Here is a 12,013-nt window from a genome sequence, read left to right as displayed (position 1 = left end):
TGTGGATGCCCCCTCCCTGGAGGTATTCAAGGCCAGGCTGGATCAGGCCTTGAGCAACCTGCTCTAGTGGGAGATGTCCCTGCCCATGGCAGGGGGGGTTGGAACTTGGTGATCTTAAAGGTCCCTTCCAAGTCAAACCATTCTGATTCTATGGTTTCTGGTTAGGTCTTTTCCAGTCTTGTGCTGGGTTCATACATTGTTTGTCCTTCTGCTTTGCTGTTTGTGCTTTCACTGCAGATTTCCAGTCAGACAGTGACAGTTTTAACCCTACCCTGTGGGAGGAGCAGAGGCAGCAGCGGATGACTGTTGCCTTTGAATTTGAGGAAAAAAAGGAAGAGGAGGAAAATCCAGGGAAAGTTAAGGTAAGTTCTAGGTGACTTCTTCTGCTATTCACAGATGATGGACAGGATCCAATTCCCAGCTACTGGATTATATTGTGTGTTCCCAGCACCCAGAAAATGCTCACAACCATGTCTGAAGCACAACAGTTTAGAAGAACTGGACTCTGTGGTCTTCCCAAAGTACACATCACCCATTTCTGCTTTGCTGTTCTTGTCTAGACAGCAAACCTTTGATTTCAAGAGGCCCATAACCCTGATGTTGGGTTCCTGCTAGGAGTTCCTGTGAGTTAAGACCTTAATGTTGGGCTCCTACTATGAGTTTCTATGAGTTGAGACCCTAATGTTGGGCTCCTACTATGAGTTCCTGTGAGTTAAGACCTTAATGTTAGGTTCTTGCTATGAGTTGAGGCCCATAACCCTAATGTTGGGTTCCTGCTATGAGTTCTTCTGAGTTAAGACCTTAATGTTGGGTTCTTGCTATGAGTTGAGGCTCATAACCTTAATGTTGGGTTCCTACTATGAGTTTCTATGAGTTGAGATCCTAATGTTGGGTTCCTACTATGAGTTCCTGTGAGTTAAGATCTTAATGTTGGGTTCTTGCTATGAGTTGAGGCTCATAACCTTAATGTTGGGTTCCTACTATGAATTTCTATGAGTTGAGACCCTAATGTTGGGTTTCTACTATGAGTTCCTGTGAGTTAAGACCTTAATGTTGGGTTCCTACTATGAGTTTCTATGAGGTGAAACCCTAATGTTGGGTTCCTACTATGACCCTAACATTGGGTTCTTGCTATGAGTTGAGGCCCATAACCCTAATGTTGGGTTTACTACTATGAGTTCTTGTGAGTTAAGACCTTAATGTTGGGTTCCTACTATGAGTTCCTCTGAGTTAAGATCCTAATGTTGGGTTCCTACTATGAGTTCCTCTGAGTTAAGACCCTAATGTTGGGTTCCTACTATGAGTTCCTCTGAGTTGAGACCCATAACCCTAATGGTTGATTCTTACTACTATGAGTTCCTGTGAGATAAGACCCTAATGCTGGGTTCCTACTGCGACAAGGGTTTCATCACAAAGACAAAACCAACCCCAAATGTTGGGAGACATAGAACAAATGTCCAACCAAGGAGTTCTTTAGAAATCTTTAGGTCACTTAGAGGACTCCATATTCCTCTACTGTGAAGGACACAGAAAGGCAGAGGTTGAAAGGGACCTCTGGAGGTCATAGAGTCCAACTCCCCTGCCAAGGCAGTGTCAACTAAAGAAGGTCACATAGGAAGGGGACTTGTCCACAAAGCTCCCAAGAAGGCAGAGCCACAAAGCACCACAGCCAATGCTCACTGGTCCCAGACTGGATTTAAAGGCCCTTGGTGCCACAAATCCTTTTTCCTTTGAGGATCTGGTCAAAATCCATCTTGGGACAGTGTGTCAGCATGGATTAAGGAGATGCCACTCACAAGGTCTCTCTCCTCAGTTTTGTAACCTCCCCAAAATGTAGGCACAGCCCTGGGAGGAGAGGCTGAGGGAGCTGGGGTTCTTTAGCCTGGAGAAGAGGAGGCTCAGGGGAGACCTTCTTGCTCTCTCCAACTCCCTGAAGGGAGGTTGTAGCCAGGTGGGAGTTGGTCCCTTCTCCCAGGCAGGCAAGCAGCACCAGAACAAGAGGACACAGTCTCAAGCTGTGCCAGGGGAGGTTTAGGTTGGAAGTGGGGAAGAAGAGTGATTGGCAGCAAGAGAGATTGGCCATTGGGATGTGCTGCCCAGGGAGGTGGTGGAGTCACCACCACTGGAGGTGTGTAGGAAGAGCCTGGCTGAGGCACTTGGTGCCATGGTTGAGTTGATTAGATGGTGTTGAGTGAGAGGTTGGACTTGATGACCTCAAAGGTCTTTTCTAACCTGGTTAATTCTATTCTAATTCTATTCTAGGGTTAAGGCTACAGTTAGGGCTAGGTCTAGGGTTAGAGTTGCAGACAGGCTCATGAAGAACCAATCCCATCCCTTATTTTATGTCACTGCAATTCCATTCAAGGTTGACATAGTGTAACTGCAAAGAGATCCATGGAGGTAGCTCCACCCAAGCCCCTCAAAATCCATTGAGGTAGGTGTAATGTGACTCCAACAGAGTCGCTGACAACGGGAGGAATCCACACGCAGCCATAGGGCTGTAACCATGGCCCTCAGTCTGAATGCTGTTTTCACTTTGCATCTGACCCTTTCATTCTTTGTTTTATGCACCTGCAGGTTGAAATCAATCTGAAACGTTACCCCACTCCATACCCAGAGGATTTAAAGAACATGGTGAAATCAGTTCAAAACCTGGTGGGCAAGACAAGCCATGGAGTGCGACCTGAAAACTCAACACCCACTGTCAACAGTGACCCAACAGTGAAGGACAAATATGAGCACAAGTGGCCCATGGCACCAAAGGAGATTTCAGTGGAGGTAATGTGAAAGGGTTCTGATTCCTCTTGAGAGCTGAAGGTGAGATGTGGACATAGCTCCATCAATTGATATTTGGTCAGTGTCAGACCTTGATAGTTTCATTCTGTGCAGTAGTTTCAGTCTTATATCGAGCTGCTGGGGTTTCCCCCAATACTGCTGAGCTTATCAAACTGAATGTTGGGCTTTGAATCTACCTAGATCTGAATTTGGGGGTTAAAATCTACCCAAACCTGAATTCTGAGCTTTGAATCTACTTAGATCTGAATTTGGGGTTTAAAGTCTACCCAAACCTGAATTCTGGGCTTTGAATCTACTTAGATCTGAATTTGGGGTTTAAAATCTACCCAAACCTGAATTCTGGGCTTTGAATCTACTTAGATCTGAATTTGGGGTTTAAAAACTACCCAATCCTGAATTCTGAGCTTTGAATCTACTTAGATCTGAATTTGGGGTTTAAAAACTACCCAATCCTGAATTCTGAGCTTTGAATCTACTTAGATCTGAATTTGGGGTTTAAAATCTACCCAGATCTGAATTCTGGGCTTTGAATCTACTTAGATCTGAATTTGGGGGTTAAAATCTACCTAGAGCTGCACTCTGGGCTTTGAATCTACTTAGGTCTGAATTTTGGGTTTAAAATTCTACCTAGATCTAAATTTTTGTCATAAAATCTCCTTAGACCTGATTTTTTTTTTTTGCTTTAAAAAATCTCCTTAGACCTGAATTTTTGCCTTCAAATCTCTTTAGATCTAAATTCTGGTCTTAGAATCTACCCAGATCTGAATTTGGGGTTTTGAGTCTGCCTAGATCTGAATCCTGGGCTTAAAATCTACTTAGATCTGAATTTAGGGGTTTCAATCGACCTAGATGTGAATTTAGGGGGCTTAAATCTACCTCAATCTGAATTCTGGATTTAAAATTCACCTAGATCTGAAGTCAGGGGTTTAAATCTACTTAGGTCTGAATTTAGGGGTTTGAATCTACCTAGAACTGAATTTGGGGCTTTAAATCTACTGAGATCTGAATTTCGAGTTTTGAACCTCTGTAGATATGAATGTTGGAGTTTGAATTCACTCAGGTCTGAATCTGGGGGTTTAAATCTACCTGGATCTGAATTTGGAGTTTTACATCTACCTAGAGCTGAATTTGTGGTTCAAAAATCTATCTAGATCTCAAATTTTGGGTTTGAATCTCTCTAGATCTGAATCTGGGGGTTTGAATCTGTCTAGATCCCCAAATTATAATGATATGAGAGACTTTTTGAGGTTTAAATCTACCTGGATCTGAATTTGGGGGTTTAAATCTACCTAGAGCTGAATGCTGGCTTTAAAATCCACCTAGATGTGAATTTTGGGTCTTAAATCTACCTAGTTCTGAATTTGGAGTTTTACATCTACCTCGAGTTGAATTTGGGGTTTAAAATCTATCTAGACCTCAAATTTTGGGTTTGAATCTATCTAGACCTCAATTGTTGGGTTTTAAATCTACCTAGATCTGAATTTGGGGTTTAACATCTATCTAGATCTCAGTCTTGGGGTTTGAATCTACCTAGATCTGAATTGTTGGGCTTTAAATCTACCTAGATCTGAATTTGGGGTTTAAGATCTATCTAGATCTCAATCTTGGAGCTTGAATCTACCTAGATCTGAATTGTTGGGCTTTAAATCTACATAGATCTGAAGTTTGGGGGTTGAAGTCTGTCTAGGTCTGAATTTGGGGGTTTGAATCTGTCTAGATCTCCTGAATTATGATGATATGGGACACCTGCATATTAGCAGGAGAATGGCCCTGATCAGGATCCCCATCTCAGGCCACAGGAAGTGTGTTTCTGCCTCATGTGTCACGACAACTCCGTTTGTTCTGTTTGACCCTACTACGCCATTAGGTTCTGCTGCTTCTACTCCTGTTATATGTCATAAGACAGCCAATTAACCTTGTCAGAAGCTAATGAAGTCAGCAGGAGCGCTTCACTGACTGCAGGGAACTTCAGCTCACGCACCCCCTGAGTAGTGATTTGCAATGAGGTGCAGAACTCAGCCCGTAGTAGGTTCACCAGAAGTGGGTCAGTACGCACAGGAACAAAGTCAGCTCTTCCAACGTGAACACAGGCAGCTGCTAAAGACTGCAGTCTGCTGCAAAGCTGTTGCAAAGAGCTGAAGCTTCAGCTCAAAGCATTTCTGCTCATCAATATTCACACTAAAGGCTTATTTTGTGCAGGCACAGCTCAGGAAGAAGGGGAATCATTTGCCCCGGCAGGGCGTGTGCTGGTTTAAAAGCTTGGACAGGTCTCCAAGAACAGCAGCAGTCTTGAAAACCTTCATGAAGATGCAAATCTTCTTAATGTTCAAAAGAACTACATGAAGGGGAGGGGAATTTATCAGATTATCTTTTCACTCCTTTGTTACTGAACCACTCTGATGAATTTGTTGTCCTTGAAACGTCCCTGCTGGACAGGAGCTTTCCATCCTCAGTTTGCCATAGCACAGGTTGGCAGTTCAGACATCTCCAGCAGGCACCAGAGATGCTCTGCCAATACCAGGTGTTTTATTTACACTTAAACATTTCCCTTCTTTAAGTTCTCTCTTCAGATGGCTTCAGAAGCCTTCCTCCCAACATAAGGGCACAGTTTTGATTAGTGCATCAAACTAAAACACCAAAGGTAAATAGTTCATGGATTTAGCTACATCTGAACTCTTCCATTCCACTGTTGCTCTTTTCTATTCATAGTATCATAGGATCAGTCAGAGTTGGAAGGGACCACAAGGATCAGCCAGTTCCAACCCCCCTGCCATGGGCAGGGACACCCCACACTAGATCAGCCTGGCCACAGCCTCAGCCAGCCTGGCCTTAAACACCTCCAGGGACAGGGCCCCAACCACCTCCCTGGACAACCCATTCCAGGGCTTCACCACTCTCATGGGGAAGAACTTCCTCCTCACCTCCAGCCTGAATCTCCCCACCTCCAGCTTCATTCCATTCCCCCTAGTCCTATCACTGCCTGAGATCCTGAGCAGTCCCTCCCCAGCCTTCCTGTAGCCCCCTTCAGATACTGGAAGGCCACAATGAGGTCTCCTTGGAGCCTTCTCTTCTCCAGACTGAACAGCCCCAACTCCTTCAGTCTGTCCTCACAGGAGAGGTGCTCCAGCCCTCTGCTCCTCCTCCTGGCCCTTCTCTGGAAGGGTCCATTTGCTCCCCTTTTACTCATTAAATTCTCTCCCTTTTTACTCATTAAATTATTTCCCTTTTTACCCATTAATTTCTCTCCCTTTTTACACATTCAATTGTTTCTTATTGTTCAAAGCCAGGTTGGATGGGCCTTGAGCAGCCTGGGCTAGTGGAAGTTTGTTCACCATGAGAGTGGTGAAGCCCTGGAATGGGTTGTCCAGGGAGGTGGTTGAGGCCCTGTCCCTGAAGGTGTTTAAGCCCAGGCTGGCTGAGGCTGTGGCCAGGCTGATCTAGTGTGGGGTGTTCCTGCCCATGGCAGGGGGGTTGGAACTGGCTGATCCTTGTGGTCCCTTCCAACCCTGACTAATACTATGGTACTATGAAGGTGTGCTGGAAGGGCAACCTGGTCTCTAATGGAAGGTGTCCCAGCTCATGGCAGTGGGAGTGCAACTAGATGATGTTGAAGGTCCCTTCCAACCCAAACCACTCCCTCCATGATTCTATGATCTCCTTTATACTTTCACTACAGTTTGAGTAGCACCTGGGCTGAGTTACATTTGCCTTTATTCCCTTTATTTCTTTGCCTCTCCATTGCTTTATAACCAGCTTGTCATCCTTCAGTTTGTCCTAACCTTCTCCAGTTTAGGAGTGCTGCCAACCCTCTTACATGTATTTAAGTGTTCCTCTGGAACAGGTCCATGATTAATGGTCCCACATTCCCCCAGCTTCTGCATGCTGTGTCTGCCCTGAGCCCCTTTCTGCTTCATTCCAGGGCTTTTATATTCTTGACAAGCAGACCCTAGGAGTTAGGCTAGCCTAAAAATTCCACCTCTTCAGACTGTAATTTAATGTTCTTGTGTTGCCAGCATGAATAATTGGTGACATTTCTCTTCTCCAGTTATTTCAATGGGGTTTCACCATGTACTTTCTCTTGGCAACCAGCTCATTGTAGTTTTGTAGCCTCTACCTGTATCTTTGGTTCTGAAGAACAAGTTCTGACACAACACAATTGCATTTATCTCCTTCCTTTGTTCTTGCAATTGGTCTTATGAATACTTTGTAGGTTTTTCCCCCCCCTAATAGTGATATTTTTATTCTTGGGCTTGTAAGGAGGAAAAAAAAAAGCCCTCTTAAAGTAGAATTAAATTGGAGTTTAGGCTTTTAGCACATGTTTCACTTCCATGGCAAACACCAGAGAAGTTCTTTCAGAGGTGGAATAGCTGAACTTGGGGCTAACAATGAAGGGGGGGGAAATTTAATATGACCTGGAAAACTTCATGAAATCATACAGCTGATCACCCTGTGTCCACCACTATGTCACAAATGGAATTGCTGCTGCTTCTAATCTTACAGCAAGTAGTTTTCTTTTAAGCTCCCTCCCTGGGAGACACTGCCACAGGCTGCCCAGGGAGGTGGTGGAAGCCTCCTGCCTGGAGGTGTTTGCAGCCAGGCTGGAGGTGGCTGTGAGCAACCTGCTGTGGTGTGAGGTGTCCCTGCCCATGGCAGGGGGGTTGGGACTGGCTGAGCCTTGGGGTCCCTTCCAACCCTGACAGCTCTGTGATTCTATGATTCTTGTGACCTTTTTTGGATGTTTCATGGCACAATGTTGGGATTCTAGGTTCAAGATAGAGAAAATAACAAATTTCAAGAGAGTCCCTTGTCTGAGCCAGATAACAGCTCAGACAAGAAGCTGGAAAGCTCAGACAAGAAGGAGGAGGAAGAGCATACAAAAAGCCCAGAGGTACAAGAAGAACATGCAAAAAGCCCAGAGGTACAACAACAACAACACACAAAAAGCCCAGAGGTACAAGACGAACACACAAAAAGCTCAGAGGTACAAGAAGGAGAACATACAAAAACCTCAGAGGTACAAGAATCCTTGCTTCCAGGGTGGAGGATTTCACACCCAGAGAATGCTCTGCACCTCTTTCTCTCTTTCTCCACAAGTGGTTTTGCATAGGTTTGTTGCACTGCACTAGGAAATGATTGTGCTGCACTGTTGTTGGCTTGAAGTTGTGTGTCCATCACTACTACTGCTCTCACACAGCAAGGGATCACTGCATGGGAAAGGAGGTGGAAGTCTTGGATGCCTTCCACCATGTAAGAATCTGTATGTAGCTGTATTTGCTTCACTGTTAGCGTTGCAGGATGCAATGGGATTAAATGGGATGTGAGGCGACCTGTTTGCTGGTTTGGTGTGGTCCTACCTCCAGCAGAACACCAGATGCAGAACGCTTAAAATGTCTGTTGTGCAACTATGATTCTGGGGTTTGAGGGTAAACCACATGGCAAATGCTTCTTTGTTTCTACTCCACAAAGTAGCTAATGGAGAGTAAACCTCTGGAAGTTTTCTCCTTAGGAGTAAAAGCAAGTAAATTTTATCTCTCTCTCTCTATCTATCTATCTATATATTTATAAGCATTTTACATTTGAATAATGTGGGGTTTGGTTTTGGCACTCCCTTTGATGAATTGTTTGTCTAAATATTGCATTTCTTCATTGATGTCACTCTGCAAAGTCCCTGGAGTACCTTTACCAGCAAAATGGCAGGGTACTGAGATCCTCATAGATGAGATCCTCATAGAGTCTCCCTTAGTGTAAGTTCCCTCCTAATTGTTTTTCTCCTAATCATTTCCTTCCTTTCTACCTTTCTACTGCTAATTACTGATTTCCTCCTAACAGCTCCCCAAACCTTCCTCTTTTTTACTCTCCTTCAACTTCCACCCTCTTAATGCAGTCACAGCTCATCCACTCACTTCCAACACCGTGTATGTTTTTGGTAGCCCTCCCCAGAGGGATCCTTGCTGGCACTGACATAACTTCCCAGTGTTGCCATGCCCAGCTCCATCAGCTGCCTTTCCATTACATTGCCCCAACGCCCACAAAGTGGCTTTCCCATATTCCTCATTTTCCAGTCCCTCTCCTGAAGTCCCTTCCTGAGGACAGGGATACCAGAATCATTCCTCTGGTATCATCCTCTACCTTGTCTTCTCAAGACACCTATCTCCAGGTCAACAGCCCCGCCCTGGAGATGTTCAAGGCCAGCTTGGGTGAGGCCTTGAGCAGCCTGGTCTTGTGGAAGGTGTCCCTGCCCATAGCAGGGGGCTGGAACTAGATAATCCTTAAGGTCCCTTCCAACCCAAACCATTCTGTGAATCTTTTTCACTTCTGAACCTTCTTCCAGGGATAAGAAATGTCACAGATTCCCTCTCTGGGCCTTTGTTCCGTTTTACCTATCCCATGAGCCCAATTAAATTAATCCTAATTAAAAATATCTCTTTGTAAGACTCCATCCCACTTGCTCCCCACTCTTTAACTCGTGTTATTTGCAGTCCTGTTGCCAGCTAGAGCAGCAAAAGAGCTGTGCAGGGCAACCTCTGAAGGTCAAGACCTGGGGAACTCTCGAGGAGAAGTTTATGAACTCTGAGTCATTTTTAATTAAGCACCCCAAAAAAATTCCCTCTTCAGAGACAAAGTTATCTAAATTAAATGTGGCTAGAGGGGCAGGGAATCTCTGGACTGACTTGTGGAATGAGGAATACTTACCCCTGAAACAAGAAGCCGTTTGCTTGCTCTAAATCTTCACTGATTTCCACTGGCACTTTGCACTGTCGTGACCTGTACCTCATCACAGGAATGGTTACGTGGCCCCAGGGTACCTTGCAGGTTCCATCCCTTCTGCCCACGTTTTGGGGGATGAACACATCACCATGATCTTTACAGTTGCTGGATGTAGAGCTAAGCAAATGCTGAGCTGACAAATCAGCACGACTCCACACTGCCCAGCTGGGGGGAGTTTGGTGCTGCCTGTGTTGGCCGCAGTTTGAAGCGGATTCTGTTCCCCACATTTACTCTCCCTTGTTCTGTTCCTCAGGATGCCTTTGGACATCCTGCCAGCGAGATGAGGATAGGAGAACTTCGTCCTTCCATGCCAGAGACTCCACTGTACCCTCCCAAGCTCGTTCTTCTGGGTAAAGACAAGAAAGGTACTAACTTGACTTGCAACCTTCTGGCTGAAAGCATTTGTGATGTTCACTGCTAGACATGCTGCTTGAGATGTTCTGCACATCACTCTGACGCTTCAGATGTTCTGCACTTCACTCTGACGCTGAAGAGGCTCTGCACTTCACCCTGATGCTTAAGATATTCTACACTTCACTCTGATGTTATTCACTGATTTCATTTCTGTCACTGTGGGGTTGTTTTTCTGTGCACATGTCTCCACAGCCTCCATGTGTCTGTCTGGAGCTGAGTCCTGCAGCTCCCCCCTCCTGAAAAACCTTTGCTGTCTTTTGTTTCAGAATCCACAGACGAGTCTGAAGCAGATAAGATCCATTGTCTGAATAACAGCGTTTCCTCAGGCACTTACTCAGACTATTCCCCTTCCCAGGCTTCCTCAGGGTCCTCCAACACCCACGTTAAAATGGGGTCCTTGCAGACAACGGCTAAAGAAGCAGTGAATAACTCTTTGTGGGGGAACAGGTGGGACCATCTTTCTTAGACTCATAGAATCTTTCAGCTTGGAAATGACTTCTAAGATCAAAGCCCAACCACCAGCCCAACGCTAACGTGCCCGCTAAATCGTACCCCAAAGTGCCACTTCTACATGGCCTTTGAACCCCTCCAGGGATGGGGACTCCACCACCTCCCTGGACAGCATCTTACAGAGCTGGACAACCCTTTGGGGGAAGAAATTGCTCCTCGTGTCCAAACTAAACCTCTCCCAGTGCAACCTGAGGCTGTTTCCTCTCATTCTACCACTTGCCAGGCCCCTCTTAAGACAGCTTGTGGCTGTCTTTAGCCTTCTGCTGTCATCTGCAGTCAGAGTGATGCTACCCTCTCCACTGATGCATTCCAACATCAAACCCCCAAGGTTTTTGGCCCAGTTGGGCAGAGTGGTAGGTAGCTATTCAGAGCCCAGTTGGCCCATTCATACTCTATAAATGTCAGTAATTCTACAGCTGGTTTTTCAACTCTCTGCTACAACCACACATTAAAATCTCCTAATAATGGAGCTGCAATTACTCTGCTCTGCGTGGCCCTGAGCTGCAGCTGGTTGTAGTTTAGCACAGAGAGCAGAGTTTGTGTTTCTCTCATATCATCACTGTCCTCAAACTTCCCCGGGGCCACATCAGTACTGAGAGCATCAGTAGGAAAGTTGTCATTTGCTCTGCCCATCAGCGACCTGAAAACCCTCTCCTGCCCTACCAGGGACACCCCACCCTGTGTGTTCCTGCCCATAAATCACCTAATGAAGTTCCATCCACAGGCTCTTCCCCACTAAAGAGAAACTGGAGGTGCATAACATCTTGGTGGTGAGAACGTGCACAAAGTGAATCTGGGATTTTTGTTTTGCAAAAAAAAAAGATAATGTAAGTGTGAAAAAAAAACCCAACACAAAATCCTCTTCCCTTGCACCCACAGATTAGTTTGAAAGCAGGACCATGTGTTTCAGTTGGATTTGTATGGACGTGGCATGGAGCCACCCAGGACTCTTGATGGCTTCCTTAGTTTCTAGTGTATGTACTCAGCAGAACCTGTGCTCCAGCACACAAAACCCCAACCCCTGCTGCAGCCCTTCATGCCACAGCAGCAGCACGAGGCTCAGAGAGTCATTGAGGGGTAGGGGTTGGAGAGGACCTCTGGAGATCACTGAGTCCAATCCCCCTACTAATAAAGGTTCACCCAGATCAGGTTGCACAGGAATGCACCCAGGGAGGATTTGAAAGTCTCCAAAGAAGGAGACTCCACAACCTCTCTGGGCAGCCTGTTCCAGTGCTCTGTCACCCTCAAATTAAGAAATTCAAGGGAAACCTCCTGTGGTTTAGTTTGTGTCCACTCCCCCTTGTCCTAGATGTGGCCACCACTGAAAAGAACATCTCATAGTACAATCCCAAAGCCACAGTGTAGATCACAGAATTGGTTTGGTTGGACAAGATGTCTAAGATCACTGAGTCCAACCATCCACAAGGAATTGTTTTGCTTGGAAAAGACCTCCTAAGATCACCAGGTCCAACTGTTGGCCTAACACCACCATGGCCATGAAACCACGTCCCAAAGTCTACACATG

General features: G+C 45.6%; 1 protein-coding gene across 5 annotated transcripts in view; it reads left to right on the top strand.

Moving 5' to 3' along the window:
• Window positions 1-12,013, top strand: part of LRRC7 (leucine rich repeat containing 7) — a 184,552-nt gene that overhangs the window by 136,940 nt on the left and 35,599 nt on the right. For 3 of the 5 annotated variants that reach the window (XM_068164632.1, XM_068164630.1, XM_068164631.1), the window contains exons 15-18: window positions 238-362; window positions 2,578-2,778; window positions 9,818-9,929; window positions 10,245-10,425. In XM_068164632.1, coding sequence (XP_068020733.1) covers window positions 238-362; window positions 2,578-2,778; window positions 9,818-9,929; window positions 10,245-10,425 — 619 coding nt within the window. Of the gene's footprint in view, window positions 1-237; window positions 363-2,577; window positions 2,779-7,561; window positions 7,685-9,817; window positions 9,930-10,244; window positions 10,426-12,013 lie in introns of all 5 variants that reach the window. The other 2 variants (XM_068164635.1, XM_068164633.1) reach the window with 2 other exon arrangements.

Source organism: Melanerpes formicivorus, unplaced genomic scaffold (genome assembly GCF_026170545.1).
Source record: "Melanerpes formicivorus ecotype bairdi unplaced genomic scaffold, bMelFor1.0.p_v2 SCAF_81, whole genome shotgun sequence".
Classification (NCBI taxonomy): Eukaryota; Metazoa; Chordata; class Aves; order Piciformes; family Picidae; genus Melanerpes; species Melanerpes formicivorus.
Note: the sequence above shows the minus strand (reverse complement) of the source record. Positions and strands in the feature narration are given on the sequence as shown.